The following is a 26,269-nucleotide window of genomic DNA, read 5'->3' on the forward strand; positions in this document are numbered from 1 at the left end:
GCTCTAATGTGATTTTACTGGCTCACCACCCTTCAATGGGTGGGACGAGGCGGTAAAATTCCACCCAATGGATGGGATTTCTGTCGCCCCTCCTGGTGTGCTTTCCAGCGGCAGAAGTGGCTCCCAATGGGCCACGGGCAGGATCTCCTGATCCAACTCATGTACAGTGTTTTGTGAGGCTCGCCCGTCCCACTGCCGGGGAATCCGTGGTGGGGAGAGGGGTGGGCGGTCACATTCAGTGGGACCGGAAGATCCACCAGCAGGAATAGCAGCAAAATCCCACCCCATACTCCCGAAATTAAGCTGGAAAAGTAAACCTCACACCATGAAGCACAAAAAAAGAATGTTAATTGCCATGCACGTTGTTTAAAATTGAAAACATATACATTTTATTTAAAAAATAGAAAATGTGCAGATGTTTTATTTAAAACCAATAACATCACATGACCAACTGCCACAAGTCATAATCGTCTAGCTGGTATTCACAAAAAATGCAACCAAACACTAACCCTCCTGGCATGCAGTTTTCATTAGCAATATGCCTATTATATAACAATCTGATCTGTTCCATGCTCTGAACTGGATGCCTGATATTCAAACAGGAAAATCCCTCGACAAAGGATAACTCAAACACCATTGATATGCACATCATCTTATCCATTGAAATACTTTACTTTAAAAAAGACTACCTCACATTTCCATAACAGAAATTGAAGGAAGCTGCATATGTTTTTTTTAAAATTCAGGCTAGGATGGTTTCAAGTTTGACTACTGATCTGCTACTCCCAGGTTGATATGGTAAGGTCACTTAAGATTGGATTCAGTATCAAATCAAAGTCCCTGGGCTATGGAGGGGAATATCTCCTAGGGTTGCTCATTTAGATCACTGTCAGATAAATCCTGTCTTTTATATATCACAGCACTTTTTTTGGCTCTGAATGTTTTCAATGTCCTGGTTCAAGATGCCACAGATACCACAGTTTAGGAAATATGACCAAATATCTGTCAACACTGTGGCCAAATGGTAATGTCATAGAGCTCCACAGCTATAACAAAATCACTTCTTGATTTAAAATACTCTTTGATTTTACAAATCGATGCGTACTCACATTTCCAACATTATTTCCTAGCTATTTATCTCTCTCTTGAGTATTGCTGCTGGAAAGGATAACAATTGTGCAAATGTATTTGAAACACAAAAGAACAATAGCATCCTCTAAAATGGTTGGCGTGCCAATGAGTCACATCTTGTGACTATGGTTAGGAAAGATGACTGACTTCCTGCTGGACAAACATTGAGCGACGGACGCATAATGTTGTACCCAATAGTAGGGAGCACTTTGGCACTGCTACACTCATCTATGTCAACACATTCAGCCAATAATCAATAAAAGAATAGGTGTTTTTTTTCTGAAAACAAGCATGTAGTAGAGAAATAAACTACTTCAATTTCTCCCAGCCCTTTCAACTCTGAACTCAGGAGCTAAGATCTTAAATAGAAAATGCAGACAACTTCAGCTTTTTGCATATATTCAAGTACAAACTTGGTTCTTGAGAGAAAGAGATGAGCTGGTGTAGCAGGATGAAAAATGCTGCTGTGAGTATCTATGTATCGTATTGATGAATAAATATGTAGTTGTGAAAAAAACCCTCCAAAATTGGAAGCACCACAAGACAAAGTTATGAACTCCGGAAGATTGTAGGCTGCCCCAAATTAGAGTTTTCCTTTTAAAAAGTAAGGTCAATATGTACATCAACAGGCCTAACTCACTTCATTCTCTCATAGAAAAAAAAGACCATCAAAATAATCTTTTAAGATTTGTACATTCAGCTCATTTGTACATTTTGCTAAGATAGACTTTAACTCCAGAGAAATGTGAAAAGGCATAACATTCACTTTGGTCTCACAATTAAAAAAATATATTCAGAGATACTGGCAGAATACTTTCCCCATCTCTGATAGATGTGAATAAGCTGCCAGACTGACAGGGATCTAAACAAGATGACCAAGTAAAAAAAAACAGTATCGGATCATAAAGGAAGTAATTGGTGCCGGATTTACACAAAAAAGATGCAATTGTGGATTCTTAATGTGTTTTTGTAAATCCTAGAATCACTTTTAAAGAACAGAATTTGACCAAAAACAATTCCACTGGTTGTTGTAAGCAGGAAGAAAGCCTAATGATGTGAAAAACACGGTAAAACCTGTTATTCTTAATCCTATGAGAGCAGCTGCTGTGAAATTGAGAGTAACAGAGGCAGCAACAGCAAATAATTTTTAAAAAAAATATACTTTTCCAATTCAATCAAATCAAGTCCAATTCAGAGTCTCAACAAGTTGAGACATTTCCGATCCAGGCTGGCAAGACAGGACAAGCGACCAAATTACCCTGTCCTGGGCCTGATCTACATGAGCCAAGCTGATTGGAGGAGGGAAAGCAATACCTCCCCCAAGACTTGAGCTCATTTGCATCTTAGCCAAAAGGCCGAGATACCGCTTTTTAAAATTGCTTCATATGAAACATATGAAGCTTCAATGTAACCTAATGACCTCAACCAAGTGCAGCATCCGCATAACTACACTTGATCTTAGCCAAAAGGCCAAGAAAAAACACATGTACAGCAAGTATAAATATCTACAACACAATGGCATCAATGCATGGTAATGGGAGGCATTTAGCACATCATGGTCCAGTTCATCACTTATAAAGATCCCACATCAAACAATACTGAAGCCCATAGCATACATACTCAACATGTATTTACTGAGATGTCATTCAGGCTGTACACTTGCTCTCAGAAACCCAGTTGCAAACTGAAACAAGTTATAAATTATTGACCAAGGAACCTTTCACATCATCTCAAGGCAGCACGTCACCAACCAATCATTATGTGCTACTGGAAGTATTCAGAGTTGATTTAACAAATTTAGCATCTTAGGGGGGATGGAGAGATTAAAATATTTAAAATAAACAGCTTCGAGTGCACTAGGCTTATAAATACAACATTCTATTGTGCATTTTGAGTGTATTCTGGTTTATGTTAGCGTGCTACTAGATCTATATTTCTAATTCAGTAACATGCTGTTTGAACAATAAGAATCTGTTCACTTGTTGGATCATTAAATTATTAAGCTTTCTTTAAGAAGAAAGAGGTTTATTAAGTTTCATACTTGGGAATGATTGCTGGGGAAGGAGGAAAGCAAAATCCTAAAAATCAATGATTCGGAAAGCCCAGGGATCTGTAATAATGCAGGGAACAGTAGCTTATTTTTCTTTAATGCTATCTTTTGGAGGCAAAGAAAAAATACAGAACTTAAGTGACGGAGTGTGTGCCTGTGGTGCAAAAAGTATTGCTTCTGGCTTTCTACATCAAAATGTGGAGATGCCGGCGTTGGACTGGGGTAAGACTGGTTTCTACATCAAAACCAGTGCTGAAATCCATTGTGTATTCAAAGCCTTAGTGCTTTGCAACACAAGATACTGTAATAAATTAAGGTGGTACTGAACAGTCTTCCCTTGTTCTTCTGTTTTAATCTGTTTCCTCTGCTTTTGGATGTAGTTTAAAGCTATAAATGAGATTAGAGTGGATATTTTAAACCTTTAATATAGTGTCACAATGCTTTCCTCCCTACTAATTACATTTGCAGATGTTGCTTCAAGTGTTTTTTATGGAAAGTCAGTGATAACTGTTTCCTACAGGTCTTTAGCACTATAACAGCTGAAGATGAAAAACATCGAAAAAACAATGGACACCAGGTTTAAGAAAGGTGAAGGAGTGACATTCTGTTTCTTATTTCCATGGTTTGTTTTGGAAGCAGCCAGTTTGTGATCGGGCACTAACGGAGCCACCTGCAGAGCTGCTGGATGTCTTCAACTGTGCTCTGGATGATGAAAGACGACTGAGGTTGCCTAAAAGACATTAATTGAGGAAGAATTAGAACACACTCACTGCTAAGAAAATGGTATGAAGGTGAACACTTTCTTGAAATGGGAGCACTGAACCAAATATAACAAGCAAAGCCAAACAGTGTAGCAGCAATTGGAATGAATGTTAAAATAGCTGGGAAGACATTTATGATTGCTTTTCAGTTAGACACTTACCAATACAATATTACCCAGCAGGAAAACATGGAATGAATGTAAAGATAGAGCATGGTTGAAATACATTAAAAACAGGAATTTCTCAGATTTGCAAACTGCAAACTGGAGAGTACAAAACATTAGGAAAGGCCAAATGGTGGGTCTGTCCTTAATGTCTGTTCTCTAACTCACTCTCAAGCACCGAAGATTGAAGATAGTTAATGAGAGCAGCTCAACAGCATGTGGTCAAAGCCCCGTGATAGACGACCAGGCCCCAAAATGTCTATGAAGACTAAAAAAGACGATCATAGAAGTTCAGCTAAAGGGAGAGAATTCCAGAGCTCAGGGAACAGGCAGCTGAAGGATAAACCACCAGTAGTGGAGTACATAAAATCAGTGATGGTCAAGGGGGCCAGAGTTAGAGGAGCACATATATTTTGAAGGGATGTGGAGCAGGCGGGAGATTACAGTTAGGGAAGGGTGACATCCTGAAAAAATTTGAAAACATGAGAACTTTTTAAAAAAAAAAATCGATCCTTAACCAGGCACCAGCGCAAGATAGTGAACACATGGGTGACGGATGAACTGGACTTGGCATGAGTTAGGACAAGGATATCAGAGTTTTTATTGGGCTCAAGTTTACAGAGGGTAGAATGTGGAAGGCCAAGCAGGTGTGTGTTAAAATAGTCAAGATTAGAGGTAATAAAGAGACATGGATGAAGGTTTCAAATGCAGATGAGCTGATAGAGTTATGGAGATGGAATAGGTGGTCTCCGTGATAGCATGGATATTTGGGAGAAACTGAACTTGGGGTCAAATATGATGCCAAGGTTGCGAACAGATGTTCAGCCTCACACAGCTGCCAGATAGGGATGGAGATACTGATTAGGAAGGAGAGTTGGTAGCAGGGACCAAAGGCAATGGTTTTGATAATGCCACTATTTAACGCAAGGATGTTTCTGTTCATCCAGTGTCGAACAAGCAGTTTAGAGACAGTGGAGGAGTAGAAAGAGGTTGTGGTGAGGTGGAGCTGAGTGTTATTGGGGTACATGTGAAAACTGATGCTGTGTTTTTGGATGGTGTTGATGAGGGGCAGCATGTAGATAAGATGTAGGGTGGGGTCCATTCCATCCCCCCCACCATGGCATGTTTTGCAGCGGCAGAGGTCTCCCGCTTTTGGCCAGATCTTGCACTATCAACTAGGTTTCCATTCTTCACACCCTCTAACGCCGGGGTCGCTGTTGGCAGGACCGGAAAATCCTTCCAGCAGGAACAGCCAGAAAATCATGCCCCAAGACATTTGGGAAAGAAAGGGGGGAAACACCACAGACAACAGTGCAGAAACGGGGAAAAAGGCCGTTCCAAGTGATTCTCTGGCTATGATTAAACTGATAAGAGTATAATGATTCAGATTGTTAAAAAAAGGCCTTTAGAAAATTGAAGGCACTAATTTTAACTAACACTTTCTGTACAAATGCCCTGTCTGGAGTGGGCAGTGCGAGATTTCTTTATCTCGAGAAGTTGTGCTGGATATCTCATCTATTAGGATTTAAAATTTTTAGATCAGCTATTTTTACACATGGTTGGTTGGAAAGGTCTTTTCATCTATTTAATCTCATTCTTTCAAGAAAGCAGTCCTATTAGAGCTGTGATATCCTCCTGAATGGGCTTTGATTTAACATCTCAAACAAAGGATATTTACCTTCTAAAACAGGACTGACTCCCTCACAGCTGCACTTGTGTGTCAGCTTAGTGTATGTGTGCTCAACCACAATTTTCTGACCCTGAACATATAGTACGACAGCGGAGACAAGCTTAACATGGAACATAGAACAGTACAGCACAGAACAGGCCCTTCGGCCCACGATGTTGTGCCGAGCTTTATCTGAAACCAAGATCAAGCTATCCCACTCCCTATCATCCTGGTGTGCTCCATGTGCCTATCCAATAACCGCTTAAATGTTCCTAAAGTGTCTGACTCCACTATCACTGCAGGCAGTCCATTCCACACCCCAACCACCCTCTGCGTAAAGAACCTACCTCTGATATCCTTCCTATATCTCCCACCACGAACTCTACAGTTATGCCCCCTTGTAATAGCTCCATCCACCCGAGGAAATAGTCTTTGAACGTTCACTCTATCTATCCCCTTCATCATTTTATAAACCTCTATTAAGTCTCCCCTCAGCCTCCTCCGCTCCAGAGAGAACAGCCCCAGCTCCCTCAACCTTTCCTCATAAGACCTACCCTCCAAACCAGGCAGCATCCTGGTAAATCTCCTCTGCACTCTTTCCAGCGCTTCCACATCCTTCTTATAGTGAGGTGACCAGAACTGCACACAATATTCCAAATGTGGTCTCACCAAGGTCCTGTACAGTTGCAGCATAACCCCACGGCTCTTAAACTCCAACCCCCTGTTAATAAAAGCTAACACACTATAGGCCTTCTTCACAGCTCTATCCACTTGAGTGGCAACCTTTAGAGATCTGTGGATATGGACCCCAAGATCTCTCTGTTCCTCCACAGTCTTCAGAACCCTACCTTTGACCCTGTAATCCACATTTAAATTAGTCCTACCAAAATGAATCACCTCACATTTATCAGGGTTAAACTCCATTTGCCATTTTTCAGCCCAGCTTTGCATCCTATCTATGTCTCTTTGCAGCCTACAACAGCCCTCCACCTCATCCACTACTCCACCAATCTTGGTGTCATCAGCAAATTTACTGATCCACCCTTCAGCCCCCTCCTCTAAGTCATTAATAAAAATCACAAAGAGCAGAGAACCCAGCACTGATCCCTGCGGCACTCCGCTAGCAACCTGCCTCCAGTCCGAAAATTTTCCATCCACCACCACCCTCTGTCTTCGATCAGACAGCCAGTTACCTATCCAATCGGCCAACTTTCCTTCTATCCCACACCTCCTCACTTTCATCATAAGCCGACCATGGGGGACCTTATCAAACACCTTACTAAAATCCATGTATATGACATCAACTGCCCTACCTTCATCAACACACTTAGTTACCTCCTCAAAAAATTCAATCAAATTTGTGAGGCACGACTTGCCCTTCACGAATCCGTGCTGACTATCCCGGATTAATCCGCATCTTTCTAAATGGTCGTAAATCCCATCCCCAAGGACCTTTTCCATCAATTTACCAACCACCTTTAAACTTCCTTTAAATAACGTTTGTACACAATGGACTTGAGTTCCTTTAACTACTATGTTCATTTTCTATTGTTTCCTTACTGGGTGAGTTTGATGGTAGTAGAATCTCATCCAAGTAATACTGGATCTTGTTCAAGTCATCTTTAGTGAACCGGAGTTTATCTTCTGCTGAGTGCGGTGGTTCCCGAGGTGTTGAATGTTTTCGGCGAGATGTCAGGAGAACTGGAGGTTGGCATGACTGTGGAATGGAACCAGTGGTTATTCCTTCCGGGAACATCTGGGCAACGACCTTCAGCCCTAATAGATATTAATATTATTATGGTTCAGGTTTACATCAGTATTATTTATAAACACTATTTTTAAAGTGAAGAAGCACAGATCAATTCAAGTATTTTATTTTAAAATAGCACTTTTGATAGAATCATAGAATCTCTACGGTGCAGAAGGAGGCCATTTGGCCCATCGAATCTGCACCGACAACAATCCCACCCAGGCCCTAACCCTATAATCCCACGTGTTTAACCTGCTCATTACTCTAACCTACGCACCCCAGGACACTTAGGGGCAATTTAGCATGGTCAATGCACCTAACCCACACATCTTTGGACTAGCTCTAATTTATAATTTTCTTTCCAATTTGTCACCTGCTTTCCAGGAGTAAGTTGCCCAGACTTTATGCTCAATTTAGGGATGATGATCAGGCAGCCAGGAAATATTGTCCCTGGTATAACTCTGTGCTCTGACACAATTTCTAGTGTGTGGCACCAGCAGCAAGGGAAGTGCCCATCTCAGGTGGGTGCTGCATTTAAAGACTAGTTTGGGTTTCCCACTGTTGTAACAAACAGGACATAAAATATTAATAACACTCACCTGACTGTAAGACAGTGGAAGTCTTCCCCCTGGTGCTTTTACTGAAGTGAAGATGCCGGCGTTGGACTGGGGTGAACACAGTAAGAAGTCTCACAACACCAGGTTAAAGTCCAACAGGTTTATTTGGTAGCAAATACCATAAGCTTTCGGAGCACATTTCCACTCCATCTGACGAGGGAGCAGTGCTCCGAAAGCTTATGGTATTTGCTACCAAATAAACCTGTTGGACTTTAATCTGGTGTTGTGAGACTTCTTACTGCTTTTACTGAATACAGTAAGAGTTTTAACAACACCAGGTTGAAGTCCAACAGGTTTATTTGGTAGCAAATGCCATTAGCTTTCGGAGCGCTGTTCCTTCGTCAGATGGAGTGGATTTCTCTTACTGTGTTTACCCCAGTGCAATGCCGGCATCTCCACATCATGACTACCATCGACACCGCTTTTATTGAAAACAGCATTTAATGAAGTTTTAAGTCTTGACTCCTTCACCGAGCCTTCCCAGTAACCCGGTCCAAGTATCCCAACTGTTCCCAACCCCAGTTGTTGGCAATTAGGATTGGGAATCTTCTCTATGTTTCGGATATATAATAATAACCTGCACTGGGTCTAATTTAAAATTTTGCCAATGACTCAAAACTCAAAATAAAGAAGATAGTAACAGACAGCAGGAAGGTAAAGGCAGACTGGTAAAAAGCGCAGGCACATGGCAGATAAAATTTAACACAGAAGTGTGACGGAATACATTTTGGTAGGAAGAATGAGGAAAGCCAATATGCATTATAGAATCATACAGTGCAGAAAAGGCCCTTCAGCCCATCGAGTCTGCACCTGACCTCCCATCCAATCCCATCTACCAGCACTTGGCCCATAGCCTTGAATGTTATGACGTGTCAAGTACTCATCCAGGTACTTTTTAAAGGATATGAGGCAACCCACCTCCAAAACCCTCCCAGGCAGCGCATTCCAGTCCATCACCACCCTCTGGATAAAAAAGATTTTTCTCACATCCTACTAAACCTCTTGCCCCTTACCTTGAAATGGTACAATTTTTAAGCAAGTGAAGAACAGAGACATGTATGTACACAAGTCTTTGAAGGTGACAGGATAAGTTGCAAAGGCAGATTTTTAAAAAAGGCTTTATTAATCGAGGAATAGTGCACAAAAGCGCAAAATGTTAAACCTTTGTAAAACACTGATTAGGCATCAGCTGGAGTTTGTGTTCAATTCTGAGCACCACACTATGAAGGATTTCAAAGTCAACGAGAATGATATCAGGAATGAGCGAGGGTCTTCAGTTGTATGGAGACACTGGAGAAGCTGTCCCGAGAGCAAAGAAGTCTGAAGGAGATTTGATAAAAGTGTTCAAAATAATGAACAGTTTTGATATAGTAAAAGAGAGAAACTGCATACTGCATGTGGTAGAAAGGTCAGTAAATAGTGGGCACAGATTTAAGGCAATTGGCAAAAGAACCATGAGGATTTAAAAAAAAACACAGTGAGTTGTTGTGCTCTGGAATGCAATGCCCGGAACAGGGGTGGAAGCAGAACAAGTGGAAATATTCAAAAGAGAACTGCAAATACTTTAAAGGGAAGAAATTACAGGACCATGGGGAAAGATAGGTGAACAGGAATACCTTTGATAGTTCTACAAAAGAGGCACCACAGGCTGAATGGTTTTCTTTTGTGTTACACCATTCTTTATTTCCTCTCCTACGAGAGATTTTGAAGTCAAGTATGGAGTCAGTTGGGATCAGCTAACAGAACATGGATGAATTAAGCCTAGCATGTTCCAGATCTGTTTGGCTCAGACTTCTGTTGGGTTGCTGAAGAGCTAAAATATGATTTAGCAGAACAACCCTTCAAGTTGCTTTCCCCTGGAGCATTCTTCTATACTAGTTCTATAAAGAAAACAGCTGTAGCTTAAGTTATGAGCATGTACTTAAAACAAGAATTTATATGTTGAATCTCTAGTTGCAGGATTTTCAAGGTGTCAGCCTTCAGAATGAGATCAAAGACCAATGTACACATAAAAATGTAAATGATTGATGAGTTTGGAACAGGGTCTATTAGTTATATCCAAAATTACAATTTGAGACTGTTTACTTTAAAAGTACACAAATGTGGGATCAATAACTGTAGTACAAAGTATTTTTCACTTTCAATAAGGGAATTCTGTCATAAAGAAAGAACCTTCACATCTGCAAATAGTTTGGTTTTATCTGCTACAAATGGGAATATTTCCAGTTTCCCTGCTTTTATGTTGAATGAGCAGTGCACATGCCTTGATTTAGTTTGTGCTTGACACAAGCTGGAGACATCACCCTGCTCAGAAGTTACCTAAGAAAGTTACTGAAAAATCCATAGATTTTGTTTACCTGCTTTGGTATGCACATTTTCTCCCTGTAGGGACACATGCCACTTAACTTAGAGGCAAGCTGGTAAGAACCAAGAATCTTCACGTGTTTCGATGACATTGTTGATGTTTAAACAGCTAATGCTAAACTTATCCGTTACTTATGCAACCAAGGTCACCCAAAGCAATTAGTAAGTACTGATTTATTAACTATCTTGGAACTGAATGGGAATTAGAGATAGGCAAACTTTAATGAAAATGCAATGTTGGTACCTGTTCAAAATATATATATTTTACACTGCCCTGGTTTATCTGTTGCTATTCGCCAAGTATCCTCTTTCAACCGTGTAGCTCAACTGTTCTAAGGTATCAACTCGAGGGAAAAAAGTAGTTTACAGCAATAAAGAAACTCACCTCCTGACAGCATGAATAGATTCTCAAAACCTCTCTCGCACAGCGTTGTGGCAGCCTGGCTAGCTATCCGTTCATCTTCATCATAAAGCAGAATTATTTTCCCAGATGCATTTTTCTACGACGAGTTGTTAAGGCACCGAATACCATCTCAAACTGGCAAATCACAAGTTAATGGCCAATTGGAAGCAAAAAGGTGTGCAAGTGAAATAAACCAGGCCAGTGGGGAGGGAAGAAAGTAGAGTGGGGGGCAGGATATGTGGTGAGGGTTGAAAGAAAAGGAACAGCATTCTGAAGCAAATCTTTCACCCCAAAACTATAAAATCTTAAAACATTGGCAGCAGTGACCTCCATTAGAGAGAAATCATGAGGAGTCAAACTCAGATGACACAAAATTCCGGTTATGTCTAAATTGTTAACCGATCCTGCTGCAGAATAGCAAATCCCATAGAACGCTGCCTGTGATAAACTGAAATTCCACACTGCTAACTCTCGGATTACCTGAATGTGTCCAAGCTTGTTATATGACCATGTTGACTAATTAGTGCAGGGTTAGGCCACACAAGAATGCAAAATCATAGAGTGCTGGGCAAGCACTTATGAAAGAATGTGAAAAGCGTGCAAATATGGTGAAACCTGCAAGAAAGTTGTGTTGTCAATCCAAGAGAAGATGAAGTTGCCAATAGGAGAGAAGGTAGAAAGTGGAAAACAGTGGCATGTATTCGAAGAAGTGCCTTTGTGCAATGCATTCATAGGCTTGCAATCGTCACACAACCGTTGATGCCATCCTTGGTGTGTGAAGGCTTGAGAACAGAAGCCATTATATACACCACTCAGAACATGGCTGCAGGAATGGATTTAGATAGCTGTGTGAGTCAGCAGCTGTAAGAAACAGTGGCGAATAATTAAAACTTCAATCTGCCACTTTTACAGGACATTGGTTACTGAGTAAATGTGAATGGCTTTGAGTACTCCAGTACCTGCTCCTATGGCAATGAAGGCAGATTTGGAAATAAATGGGAAATCCTTCCAGTTTCAATGGTAAAACTATGCAATTGCCACAGAGCTAAACAAAAACCCTGAACAAATAAGAGTAGCAACTCTGTTTTCATAAGTGGGGAAAGCATTATTGCACCCTAGACCTCACCGAGGAGCAGAAAAGCCAGTCCTGTGAAATTTTGGAGGCTTTAAGGATTCACCTTGAGCCTTCTACTATTGTTACTTGTGAATGCTATGTACTCAATACCAGAACTCAGGAAGAAGGAGAGAACACTAGATCATCCTTCAGTTGCTCCTCGATCAGAGATAGGATTGTTTTAGGAAAAAAGGATCCTTCTGTGAGAGCATATTTGCTGAGAGAAGAGAAATTTACTCTCAAGAAAGAAACTGATGTGTGGAACCTCTAAAGTGGTCAATGATCAACTGCAGAGAATTGATGGGAGAAGTGACGAGACTCTCACTCTGCCGAGAGCCAATCCAGACCTTCTGACCAAAAATCAATGGCAGGAGATGGCACGAGGAGAGAGACTGCTTGAGGAGAATGAGATGTTGAAGTACATCCATGCAAGCCATCAAGGAATCAAGTCGAGTCTGTGAAAGGCAAGAGAAGTGCTCTACTAGTCAACATGAGATGCGCTCAAGGACCTTATCAGTTAGTGCTGTGCTTGCAATGAACATCAAGTTAAGCAAGCCAAAGAGCTGCATATGACACCCCAGGCAGACCATGGATGAAGCTTAGAATAGACTTCTTCACTGTCTTTGGATCTGACTATCCTGTCACTGCTGACCACTATTCAGACTACTGGGAGTTAAACAAGCTGATGTCAATGAACACAAGTGAGATCGTAGAATGCCTGAAAATACACTTCGGTCGTTACGGCATTCCTGACATTGTAATGAGACAATGGCCTTCAGTTCATGAGTGAAGAATTCAGGTGTTTCATAAATGGAGAAATTCAGCACCATAAATCATCTCCATACAACCCCCAAACAAATGGATAGGCTGAGACAGCAGTGAAAATTGTTAAAGGAATTATCAAAAAATTGAGCAGATTCAGCACAAATGTGTACAAGGCAATCCTAGAGTAGAGAAACACACTTACTGTGGGCATTGAAAGTAGTCCAGTTCAGTGGCTAATGCCACTTAGCATCCAAACTACTCTTCCAATAGCTAAAAAAAATATTGAAACCAGAAGTAGCGACAGGGATGGGTATCAAAAGGGAAATTTGGATTTCTGTTGTTCCAGTATGATTTTGTCAAAGCTGCTAAATTGTGGCAGAGCTGGAAAGAAGACAAACATTCAATACTCCCAACAAAAATCAGCACACTTGGCAACTTGGGACATGTGTAGACAAGTTATTACCTAGATCATACAGGGTGAAAATGAACAACCAAATATATAGTTGTAACTGCAGATATATATGTACAGCTGGTGAAGCTGCTCCTTCATAGCACACAGCTGATCAGGAAGATTTAATTCGCTAACTGCGAATTAAAAAGGGCGGCATGGTGGTACAGTGGTTAGCACTGCTGCCTCATGGCGCCAGGGACCAGGATTCAATTCTGGCCTTGGGTCAGTGTGTGTGTGTGTGTGTGGAGTTTGCACATTCTCCCCACATCTGCGTGGTTTCCTCCGAGTACTCCGGTTTCCTCTCCCACAGTGCAAAGATGTGCGGGTTAGGTTGATTGGCCATGCTAAATTGCCTCTTAGTGCCAGGGGGGCTTGCAGGGTAAAAACATGGGTTACAGGGACAGGGCCTGTGTCGGTGCATGCTCGATGGGTCGAATGGTCTCCTCCTGCACTGTAGGGATTCTATGGCCATCAGTCCCATTCCCCAATGAAGGCAATGGATCAGCAGCAAAAATTACTTTGGGAATAACATTGTGGCAGCGAACATCCCTGGAGAGGCAACTTTACACCAGGAATGAGCAGACACCAGACAAGTAGCCAATAGCAATCTGCACACAAAGAACAATACAGCACAGGAAACAGGCCCTTCGGCCCTCCAAGCCTGTGCCGCTCCTTGGTCCAACTAGACCAATCGTTTGTATCCCTCCATTCCCAGGCTGCTCATGTGACTATCCAGGTAAGTCTTAAACGATGTCAGCGTGCCTGCCTCCACCACCCTACTTGGCAGCGCATTCCAGGCCCCCACCACCCTCTGTGTAAAAAACATCCCTCTGATATCTGAGTTAGGAACATTTAAGAAGCTATTGGATAGGCACATGGAGTACTTCGGGATGATAGGGAGGAAATAGCTTGATCTGGGTTTCAGACAAAGCTCGGCACAACATCGTGGGCCGAAGGGCCTGTTCTGTGCTGTACTGTTCTATGTTCTATGTTCTAACCAGCGTTCTATACAGCTGCATCATCAGACTCCAGCTTTTATACTCTATACCCCGTCCTATAAAGGCAAGCATACCATATGCCTTCTTCACCACCTTCTCCACCTGTGTTGCCACCTTCAAGGATTTGTGGACTTGCACACCTAGGTCCCTCTGTGTTTCTATACTCCTGATGACTCTGCCATTTATTGTATAACTCCTCCCTACATTATTTCTTCCAAAATGCATCACTTCGCATTTATCCGGATTAAACTCCATCTGCCACCTCTCCGCCCAATTTTCCAGCCTATCTATATCCTGCTGTATTGCCCGACAATGCTCTTCGCTATCCGCAATTCCAGCCATCTTCGTGTCATCCGCAAACTTGCTGATTACACCAGTTACACCTTCTTCCAAATCATTTATATATATCACAAATAGCAGAGGTCCCAGTACAGAGCCCTGCGGAACACCACTGGTCACACATATCATAAAAGATCTGAATGCTTTAAGGATTGTGCATGCAATGCCTGTGTAAGGACAGATCAGTCTAGAATGACCAATGTTCTATGTATGTGCCTGACTTGCAACTGTAAGTGACAATGTATGCAGATTGTTTTTATTAATGAAAATGTTTGGAGAAGTGTACAATGTGGCTACAGGTCTGCCACAATCATGTGACCTGTGATATCATCCTTGGTGCATAAAGGCTTGTGAGCAGACGCCATTTCATCCACCACTTGAAACAGAACGAGGAGGAAATTGGATATTGTGATGGTGGGATCTTGCACTCCTTCAAGTGTGTTCACCATTATGAAACACAAGACAAATATCTTGGCACAGTTTGACAAGAAAGCATTCTATCCAGCAGGGAAGAGGATGAGAATTGCTGCTTTTTCTGGCATTGAAGAAGATCTGCTAATGTGGTTCAAGGCAGCTTGAGCAGAGAATGATCCCAACACGGGTCCACATGGAGCTCAACTGCAGCGACAGATGACTGGACTGTTTCAAGGCACAACACGGCATCATCTTCTGCACAGTCAACAGTGAGGGTGCGGCAGTTGTGGCAGCAATGACAGATGATTGGCTCCAAAATCGCCTTGCCCATTTCTTGAATGAGTATGCACCCATTATTGTTGCAGGGATGGCGTTCCGAGAAAGAGAATGAAGGAAGCTTTATTCTGCATCTGGCCAAACCAACTATTAGCTGTTGGTGTGTCCAAAAAATGAAAGGACTTTCCGTTTCCTAACATCAAGAAAACACTTAGATTGAAAACCAACACTGACTGATGGCTGTGAAGGAGGGAAAGTGCACAGGTTGGACAGGGTAAATCTCTTTCGATTCCAGTTTAAGCTTCACAAGGGCATTTTAAAGTGTTATATTCCTGGAGGTGGGTGGTGCAATGGGTTAGTACAATGCTCTTTAGCCCGTGCACCCATCAAATCTACCTATTCTGATGAAATGAAAATTGGTTAGCTGCAAGAATTTTAAGTAAATTGTGTTTAGACAGTTTCAATCTATTTCTAATAACATAAATGCATCTTTGCAATCTTATCTGAAGTCCATAGGGATGGCAAATGTGCAAAAGTTCACATTAGTGTAATAGATTGTCATCCTCTGAATATGGGTTAGAGTACATAACCTAACCTTGACCAAAGGCTGCTCAATCTTTAAGTGATGACCTAACTCTTAATTACCACACAATTAACCCAATGTTTCCCCGAAATTTAAAAATTACAATGACCATATAAGCATTATGCCAAACCATGTATAGGTGATAATCAAAAACAAGGTGGGTTGAAGTAAGGCCCGCTTTCTCAACCTTGCCCCTTGCCCGAGGCTTGGTGATCCTCAGGTTAGATCACCACCAATCAGCACCTCCCATCAAAGGCGAGAGCAGCCGAAGGTCAGCTGGGACTATGGTGACTTTACTTACTGAAACAACACTGAAGTAACTTCGCCATGATCCCTACTGGGAAAGAAAAGAGGAACTTCTCAATAAAATCAGCCTGGGTTGGATTCAAGGCAAAAGAGCAGAGATCAAACTTAATCCACCAGCGCCTGGTCCTCCAATAAATTAACAGAATGGAAATCTAATTTCACAATCTGGCTACTTAATACACAGATCTGAAGACTTAAAGGATACGTAGTCTAGAATCTCCTTTGTGTAAGGGTTCATAGTCCTAGACAACATTGCTATAGGATAACTGTTGGCTGCAGGACAAAGGAAAACAATTTCAGTCACAATGGGTTAAGCGGTTTTAAGTAATGGTGCAAGTCCTCTAGCAAAAGTCTATCTCTATGATTAAAAGTCTCATATCTATCATGCATCCATTACATCTCAAAGTGTAATACACATAAAGTGAATATCACTGTCGGTTACATTTACTCATTTGACACAAAGGTCATTCAAAGCTCATTGCAATTAATCATTTAATATTGATTGACCTCACAGTGAACATTGCCATGGAAGAGAGACATTAGTATTCAGTACAAATTCAGACTCAGCAGAGAACTGAATCTTAGTAAAGCTTAAAAGGGAACTAACATTCTCGGACTTTTTTCTTCAGCATTTCATACAATGACTCTCCATTCAAAGAGCATTGCTGACTGAGAATATCTGTAAATTATTCAACAATGGGTGGCACGGTGGCACAGTGGTTAGCACTGCTGCCTCACAGCGCCAGGGACCTGGGTTCAATTCCAGCCTCGGGTCACTGTCTGTGTGGAGTTTGCACATTCTCCCCATGTCAGCGTCGGTTTCCTCCAGGTGCTCCGGTTTCTTCCACAGTCCAAAGAAGTGCAGGTTAGGTTGATTAGCCATGCTAAATTAACCCTAGTGTCAGGGGGATCAGCAGAATAAATATGAGGGTTACGGGGATAGAGCCTGGATCAGCTTGCGGTCGGTACAGACTCAATGGGCTGAATGGCCTGCTTTTGCACTGTAGGGATTCTATGGTTCCATAAATTTAATGGTAAAGTGTGATATCCATTTGACATTAATATTTTTATACTCTTTAATGAATGCTAAGAACTACTGGTATTTAACATCTTCTATTCATTGAAGGTAAGAAATACATATGCCAAATACTAAAGATCATTGATGCTATTGTAAGAAGTTTAATATGGATTGTGAGCTTGTTCTCTGATGCAGAAATTCACAAGCTGGGAGCATATATTGGGAATTTGAGCATAAAGGCCAGCACACCCCACTGGATTTTTATCTACTCTCCCTATGTGGTGTATAGACCTAGTTCCCTTTGTATTGATAGGGCACAAGCTCTGTGCCAGGACCACAGGTTTCTTAGATATAGTTCATACCTCAAGCTTTATTTCATAACAATTGGGAGGAAGGGACAATATTGTGGCGATGCAGTTTGCCTAAAATAATGTGAACACCCTTTTCTTTAGTATTTTGGTCAGAACATGAGAAATAAATGCAAAAAATAAATAAAGGGAGTAATTTATGATTTAATAAGAGTTCATTCTACAGACAGTGACTCAAGAATACCCCATAAAAACAGAGGAGTAAATTTTCAACTTTGCTCCATAGTAATAATCTGGCAGTGCAGAATGCCTGCCAATATAAAACCTACTCCATTTAGATCATTGGAATGAAAAACAAAATCAGGCAGATTCTATAATAGTTGGGTAATCCACTGAACCAGATTATCACCCATACAGTGAAGACAAGAATTTACCCTATACTGTCAATCCACCATAGGAAGTTGTATTGGTCATTAGATATAAAAATCACTACACCCTCCAATAAATATATGACTATTTAAGCCTCATTCTCATAAATTACACTTATTAACTGAATAGTATCTTTATCCTTTACCTCCAATAATGTGACATTGATCATAGGCATCACGGTCTCGTACATCCAACAGTAAGTAAGGGCAGTCTGGATATGGTCCTTCTGTTTTTTCAGGACGGGGGCTGAGCTCAGGGTGGGACAATTTCTGAGTCTCTTTCTCCAGATCTATTTCCCCAACACCACTGATAACACTACAGAGAAAAATAAAAACTGTTGACAGATCATATACCGTCAATCTTTAATGCAGTTATTGAACACTAATAATAACACTAACAACATTTTGAAAATGTATACTGGTTACATTTTGGGCAAAGGAATAAGGGGTGCTTAGAAATTCTACATTTGATTCCACAATAGCTCATTTAGTAAGGGTATTCAGTATGGAAATGTCAGGAATGTTCCCAGTCCAGTAACAGATCTGAGCTCATCTCTGCAGGGGCAACAAAAGGAATACTACAATTGACATTAGCAGCCTTGAGTTTGGGAAAAGAGGAACAATTGAAAACACAATCAGTCAGGGTTCACATTCCTGATATCTATCTAGCGATTCCTTTTCAAAAACCTACATACGTATGTGCCTGACGAAAACAAGGTCAGGCTCAGCAGATGGTCACTGAGGTCCCTGTTACTCTTTGCCTAGGCTCAGAAATGAAGAGTGGCAAGATAACCAATGGTACCCACTGCCTGTGGAACCCATCCCAGTAAAATTAACATATTTGCAAAGGAAAACATGAGGGAGTTAGAAATTATAGACACAACAGTTCAGTTTTTACTTTCCCAATCTTAAAATAGAAGATTTCCTTTTCTTTAAAATCGGCCCATAATTTTCCATTTTCACCTTATAGAAAGCATTCTTTGCAAAAGTATTATTTTGCAATCCTCAAGTTGACCTCTATTTGGAACACGGTTAGAGGGCCCTCTGCACTATGTTGGTCTGGTCCTAAATCGTAACTAATACTAAAATCAAACCAAAAAAAAAAAAATTTATCACATATAAAATGAGCATGATTTTATGCTTAGATTGTCAAGGCATTTGCAAACCATTACTAAGTAAAGACCTCAAACTACGAGTGAAAATTTTGACTGACTGTCAACTATTCTCAAGAAATGTCCTTTGATTAGTCACATCTAAACGAGAAATATAATTCAATGTTTCAGGTGGGGCTGTGCAAAGAGAGGCATTCTAGTTGAAATGCTGATTATTTTTTCCCTGCAATTTACTTACTGACCTGTTGCGGATATCCAGAATTTGTTGCTTTTTAAAAAAAGATATTGCCCAGAATTCATCCCTAAATAAAGAACTAAAAATAAAGAGGCTAATTTTTCAAAGTTCTTCCCTAATTTTCAGGCAAGCGGAAATCAAAAATTTGATAAAGGTCAAATCATGATCTTTTTTCAGTACAACAGTTACCTTTGAAGGGTGGAGCGGGGTGAAAGTAACTTCTCGCCTGACTCGTCCTTATTTATTAATTCAATTGGAGATTTCTGTGGCATTTCCACTGGATCTTGTTCATCATTGATCTTTATTGCATGGAGCTCAGGCTCCAGTGCAGAAAGCACTGAATTCGAACCTGGGGAAATAAGTTGAAATTCAAACCTAAAAACTCCATTCAAAAGAGGATATTTTACAGCAGATTTCTACATGGTAATTCAAAATTAGAGTGCAAATTCTTAGCTACATTTTATTAAATAAATTGCAAAAGAAAAATAATGTTAACAGATGTTGCTGAATATCATGTCCTCTTCCATCTGGAAACAAGGCAAAGTATCTTATAAAATCCTATACCTTGAAAACTTTAGCTAATTCTTCTAATTGTTAATAGTTCTTTAGAAAAGGTAACCTACTATACCAACCTTCCTCCCGCTGTATTTCTTCTAACATCTCATCACTTTGTTCATTCACTGAAGCCACCTGTAACACCTGAGGATAATACAAAGTCAGTTGGAATTAAAATACTGTACTAAATTTCCTGAAGGAATAAATATATTTTAAAATGTAACACATTTCTGCAACTGCAATTGATCCAACGCATATATATTTTGCATTGCCCTTCCCTCCTGCTTTCCAAAGTATTAAAAAAAATCACAAGATCAGTGGCTTCATTCAGAATTAAGATGATTTCATTACCTGCAACTCAACTGGTTTATAGTCATCTTCAGAACTCAATATTAGATTATAGCTTGGAGATCAATCTCAACTGTGTAGTATTTACATCAGATTTGAAGGTAGCTTGGGTACAGGGGGCAAGATCTGAGGGTCATTAATCTTTAAACTGCACCAGGATGCCAACCTTTACTCTTTTACCTTCAACTTTTCCACAGTCCAGAGTCCCAAACAGTCCTTCCAGGTAAAATGCCTATTTATTTGTACACGTTTCAAGTTAGTGTACTGAATTCACTGTTCAGGATGATGTCTCCTCTATACCGGGGAGACCCAATGCAAGTTGGGTGACCACCCTGCAGAATATTCAGTCCACAAGTATGACCTTCAGCTTCCAGTCACATGTCATGTTAATTCTTTGCCTGAGTCCAAAGTCTCTGTCCTAAGTGTCCTGCACAGTGTCAAAGGAACTCGGTGGAAGATTGAGAGATAGCGCCTAATCTTTCAGTTAGGCTCCTGACGGCCTTCTAGATTTAACATTGGGTTCAACAATTCCAAATTGTAACACTGCCCCCAGTTTTTACATATTCTATTATCAACAACTTGGATTTATATAGCATATCTAATCCAATAAAATGTTCCAAGGTGATAATGAGTGGATTATAAAACAAAGTGTAATACTAGCTACATCAGGAGATATTAAATCAGGTGACTAAAAACTTGGCCAACAAGGTAGGTTTTAAGAAGCGTCTTAAAGGAGGAAAGTGAGTAGGGAGGCAAAGAGTTTAGGGAGGGAATTCCAGAGCTTGGGGCCTCGGCAACTGAAGGTGTAACCAACAAAGATGCAGCGATTAAAATTGTGGATGCACAAGAGGCCAAAATTAGAGGAGCACAGATATCTCAGAGGATTGTAGGTTTGAGGAGGTTACAGAGGTAGGAAATGGCAAGGCCACGGAGCAATTTGAAAACAAGGATGAAAATTTTAAAATCAAGACTTTGCTTGACTGTGATCCAATGTCGGTCAGCGAGCACGAAAGGTCACAGAGGAAAGAGACTTACTGAGAGTAAGGACACAGGCAGCAGAGTTTTGGATGACCTCAAGTTTATGGAGGTTAGAATATGGGAAATAAGCCAGAAATATATTGATAACATCAAATCTAGAGGTGGCAATGGCATGAATGAGGGTTTCAGCATCGGATGAGATGGGTGAGGGTGGGCAATGCTAGAGGTGGAAATAGGCTGTCTTAATGGTGGCATGATTATGAGGTAGACATTCATTTAGGAAATGTAATGTGACACGAAGATTGTGAACTGGCAGGTTTAATCTCAAACTGTTTCTAATCAGATGGATCGAGTGAGTAGTTAGGGGATGGGGGTTGGAGCGAGGACCGAAAACCATAGCTTCATTCATCCCAATATTTAATTGAAGCAAATTTCTGCTCAACCAGTTGTGGAATATCAGATAAGCAATCTGATGGGCCGAATGGCCTCCTCTGTACTGTAGAGATTTTATGATTCTATGAACAACAGTTGAGGAGTCGGGAGAGATGGTGGTGAGGTAAAGTTGAGTGTGATCAATGTACCTATGAAAAATAATGTTGTACTTTTGGATAATGTTGCTGAGGGGCAGCATGTAGATAAGAAATAGGAGGGGGCCAAGGTTAGAACCTTGGGGGGATACCAAGCCGTGAAAGCTGGAAGAGAAACTATTGCAAGTGATTTTCTAGCTACTGTTAGATAGATACATGTGAGAGCAGACTCACTAAGCTGGACTGCCTTCCACCCCATCACAAACCTTTCCACCTGTTCTTCCCTCCCCTCTCTCGTTTTTCTGCTCCTGTATATGCTTAAAATCTATGTATCTCTAACCTATTCCAAATTTGACGATAGGTCATCAACCTGAAATGCTAACTGTGTTTCTGTCTCCACAGATGTCACTGGAAATACTCGGCAGATCAGGTATGTTCTGTTTTTACATCTTAAATTTCGCCAGTTAGTTCAGAGAATAGGCAAAAAAAAATGCAAGGAGAGAAAATACCTTGCAAACAAAGTCTTACCTAAAAGAAATAAAAGTGTGATTTTAACGTTGAAGTGATATTGTAAACTTTGTGTCATCCCCAAGTCTTTCAAACTGAAAAACTGAGAGCAAAAGCATCTAATATTATTACTACAAGTTTACAGGGCATTTACTTGTCATTGCTTAAAAGGGAAATCATATAAATATTATCTATCAATTACAAAGAAATGTATCTATATTGAAACTCAAATGTTATGAGAATCTTTTATGACTCAATATTTCAATTATGGACTATGTCCCATGGGGCAACAGGCCATAAATGAAGCACTTACCAGCTGGGCAAATGTGGTGACTTTCAATCTTTTGAATAATTCATCTCTTTTATATCTATAATCTGTTAAGAGGAAAAAAGGAAACTGAATTATGATTATGTTAAATTCTCATTTCACCAGTCATTACATTGCAAAACACACTCGAGGTTAAATTTGCAAAATGAATCTTATTTGCACCAAATGAAGTCTTTGGAGGGCATCTACCGTATGAATGATTAGGTTGTAGCCAGATAGAATGGAAATGTGGAGCACCCAAGTCAATCACTTAATGCTCAACCATGAAAAAACATGCTTTATTGATTCTGTTCTTAGTACAATTAGCTGATCCTGACAATGGACCAATCGGCTGATCATGAATTACCACTAAAAACTGACGTGGATTTCTATCCCTGTACTTTTCAGCTTCTGTCACTTTCAGGACCATAACCTCACAGACCTTGCTAACTCCTTTCAACAGTATACTACAGCTACTGAAACTTTATTAACCTATTGAGTACTGAGTTTGAACAAATATTTCCATTTGTAGAGACACACAAGACATGTATAGGAAGGAATAACTCTGGGAGATAATTGGAAAAAAAAAGATCTGTTGTCCTGTAAGACAACCGACAGCATTTCAATATGCAATATAATTTGAGGAGATAAGGTATTCCATGAAAATAGACCAGCATTTAACAGGAGTCAGGCTCAACACTAGTCTGCTGCTTTTACCTCTGCTTCAATAAATGGCTAGATATTGAAGGTACCTTGCACAATCAGTGCTTTACTTGCATTGAAAAGTCAAGCTATTTAAATGATCAGACCCTCAGAGAGAACCCTCTATAATACCAGTCAACTCTTACCTAGCTGTATGTATTTTATTCAATAATAGACAGCATAATCAGAATTTGTCCCTATCCAGTTAGGACAAGTGTGGCTTATTTGTCTTTAAATCGGCTTTGTCCAATAGGTCAAATTTCAAGTCAAAAAATTCTGCAAGTTTGAATTTAGTTTTCTTCATTTTATTTTTAAATCGATATTCGGTTGCTTTATGTGACTTTATATCATGCTCCAGACTGAAAACCATTTAATATACCCCATTAGAAAGTTGGTTTAAAATTATTAAAAGAATAAAGGAAAATTTAAAACACTTTAAAAAGTGTTCTCCCTAAATAAAGCTCTAAATGGTGTTGGGCAAGGCCAATGGTATTTGTCACATATATGGTGGTTCTCATGAGAGCCTCAAGCTGTGCAATATACATATTTTGTGAGTTTAATCGGCATATAACAAATATCTGACAGGACTTCATCTGCTCTTTTCCCTTCACTCTGATTCTATGTTAGGTTTGAAGCTTTTTCTCCCATCAGCAAGTTTTCTTCCCTTGCAATTTTACCAGTCTTTGGGAATTCTCTCTTCATGGAATTCTAATCAGCTTACCTTCACTAGTGCACTTCACTTTTATTAATTTCACTATACAATCACTCTCTTTAAATTCGGTATCATTGAGCACGTAAAAATATAACAAAGAGCTCTCTTACCTTGATCCTGCTTACTATTTGGTGATCCCTCATGGCTGAAGGCTGACATTGTGTGCATTTACTTTCAGCCCAACTTTATGTCCAAAAAGTATTTTTGTATTTTAACTGCTGATAAACACCACACTTACAGGTGTTACTTGCAATACTGGTTTGGAGTCTTCCTATGGTTTGCTGAAAATGTACTAATCCACTGAAAATGTTCTGCTAAGTTTACTCATCTTATGTGGAATGACTTTATCTTGTGCAACTAAAGGGGCATTTGTTGAAGTCTATTCATTAAGCACTCTGGTTACCTGGGACACAGTTAAGTTACTATGCTGATCATTGCAATTAGCTGTGTTAACAAAGGAGGCAGTGTCGTTTATCCATGAGAAAATCTGGCATCTTTTTACAGTCACTCTTCAATTCCTTTCACCAAAGGGAAAGTACCTGTACAGGTTTACAACTCTTGATAAATTGCCTTTTGTAAAACTTTCAGAGAAGTTCAACAGAAAAAAGTTTTTTAAAATTCCTCCCTGGAAAACAAAATTGAGCAAAAGAAATAGTTTTCCTTTTTTCCTAAGACATTTGGCTACTGGCGCATTTCTGGCATCAAACCTACTCAGAACAGAATGGCATTCTTTTCACTGTGTAGTCTTTCTAGTGAAGAGCCTTACAATAAAAATTTCAATTGCAAAATATGGTAAGGGTAATTCCCTAGATTCATTAGCTTTCTTTGCACAGTTGTGCATATGGGGGAGAAATGAGAGTAAAAGAGTTATAGCATTTTGTTTAGTCTTGTGGATTAGCTGGGGAGAAAGGGGTACAGAACAAAATGCATCAGAGCAAGGGCTCTGTTGTTTGCCTTTCTGTTCTTAATAGTGATCACACTTCAAAACAATCTACTGGTTACAATCTAGTGGGATATCTTGAAAATGTGATTATACATAACATAGAAACTTGAAGCAGGAGTAGCATTTTGGCCCTTCGAGTCTGCTTCACCATTCATTTTGATCATAGCTGAGCATCAAATTCAATATCCTGATTCCCCCCCCTTCCCTTCATATCCCTTGATCCCTTTAGCCCCATGGGCTACACCTTATTTCTTTTATCTTCACTGGATTTTAGTGAATTGCAGATCTCCTGTGCTGGGCCCATCACTTTGCAGCCCAAACATTATGCCAAACTTTACGATAACAAATATCCCATCTATAGCCAAGGCTCAGCATCACAACTAATTAGGAGACCCACATTGGTTCATTTAAGCTCTCTATTCATTGCAACCATTTGTGTCATGTAACATGTTAGAATTAATTCTCAGGGGAAAAGAAATCATCACCTACTTCTTCTTAACTCTTCAATTTTTTCCATATACTTTGAAAGACTGTATCCTGCAAAAATAAAGTATTAAATTAGAATAAATCACAGCAATCAGAATAATTACACATTAGAGGCACCAACATCAGAGTAGTTTTTTTTTTAAAAAAGGGAAAAACGATTCTCGGCTGAATTGGGTCATAACAATGATAGCCCATGGACTGAATGCATAGTGAAGTTATAATTTAAGTCTCATTTGTTTTGCAATACTAAAGTGCTTTATTAAAAATAGAATTAACTGAAACTTTTTATTTTTCACGTAAAGCTAATTTTCCTCCTGCTCACTGATTATGGGCTATGTCAATTATCCTAATGTAACCAGGAGGCAATGGGGAAGGTATTTCTGAAATGTATATACGAGAACTTTTGCTTCCAGCTGTAATGTCCTAACTATGTTCAGGGTTGTGGGTCTTAACAACAAGAAAAGATTGTGGTTTGCACATGGAGATTCAAACTAACATACTACAGGTTTATTGAAAGAGATGATTGCTGCACAACACAGAGTACAAACAAAGTAAAACAGCAGCCTCTGTAAACAGCACCATCAAATCATGTGATCAGCTCTTAAAGCAACCTGCAACCCTTTTAAATAAAAAAAACACCCCTTCCCTTTTACTTCTGTGGTCATAACAACAAATTATGGCACAAATCAATTCCAGCCTCCCGGACTGCCTGGATCCACTACAGTTTGCCAACCACTGGAACAGGTCCACAGACGCCATCTCCCTGGCCATACACTCAACGCTGGAACACCAGATAACAAGGACACCTATGTCAGACTCCTATTTATTGACTACAGCTCAGCCTTCAACACCATTATTCCTACAAAACTCATCTCCAAACTCCGTGGCCTGGGCCTCGGCTCCTATCTTTGCAACTGGATCCTGAACTTCCTAACTCACAGACCGCAA

General features: G+C 40.1%; 1 protein-coding gene across 2 annotated transcripts in view; it reads right to left on the reverse strand.

Moving 5' to 3' along the window:
• Positions 1–374: 374 nt before the first annotated feature.
• The window catches only part of cep41 (centrosomal protein 41), a 37,756-nt gene continuing 11,861 nt past the window's right edge, over positions 375–26,269 (reverse strand). Inside the window, exons 3-11 of one of the 2 annotated variants that reach the window (XM_078234742.1) lie at positions 25,325–25,372; positions 22,485–22,546; positions 19,889–19,955; positions 19,446–19,605; positions 18,056–18,225; positions 16,361–16,428; positions 10,892–11,006; positions 7,336–7,551; positions 375–3,911 (exon numbers count right to left, since the gene is read on the reverse strand). In XM_078234742.1, the coding sequence (XP_078090868.1) occupies positions 3,793–3,911; positions 7,336–7,551; positions 10,892–11,006; positions 16,361–16,428; positions 18,056–18,225; positions 19,446–19,605; positions 19,889–19,955; positions 22,485–22,546; positions 25,325–25,372 (1,025 nt within the window). In that variant the 3' untranslated portion in view covers positions 375–3,792. Of the gene's footprint in view, positions 3,912–7,335; positions 7,552–10,891; positions 11,007–16,360; positions 16,429–18,055; positions 18,226–19,445; positions 19,606–19,879; positions 19,956–22,484; positions 22,547–25,324; positions 25,373–26,269 lie in introns of both variants that reach the window. The other variant, XM_078234740.1, reaches the window with a different exon arrangement.

The sequence above is a fragment of the Mustelus asterias genome, chromosome 19 (genome assembly GCF_964213995.1).
Source record: "Mustelus asterias chromosome 19, sMusAst1.hap1.1, whole genome shotgun sequence".
Classification (NCBI taxonomy): Eukaryota; Metazoa; Chordata; class Chondrichthyes; order Carcharhiniformes; family Triakidae; genus Mustelus; species Mustelus asterias.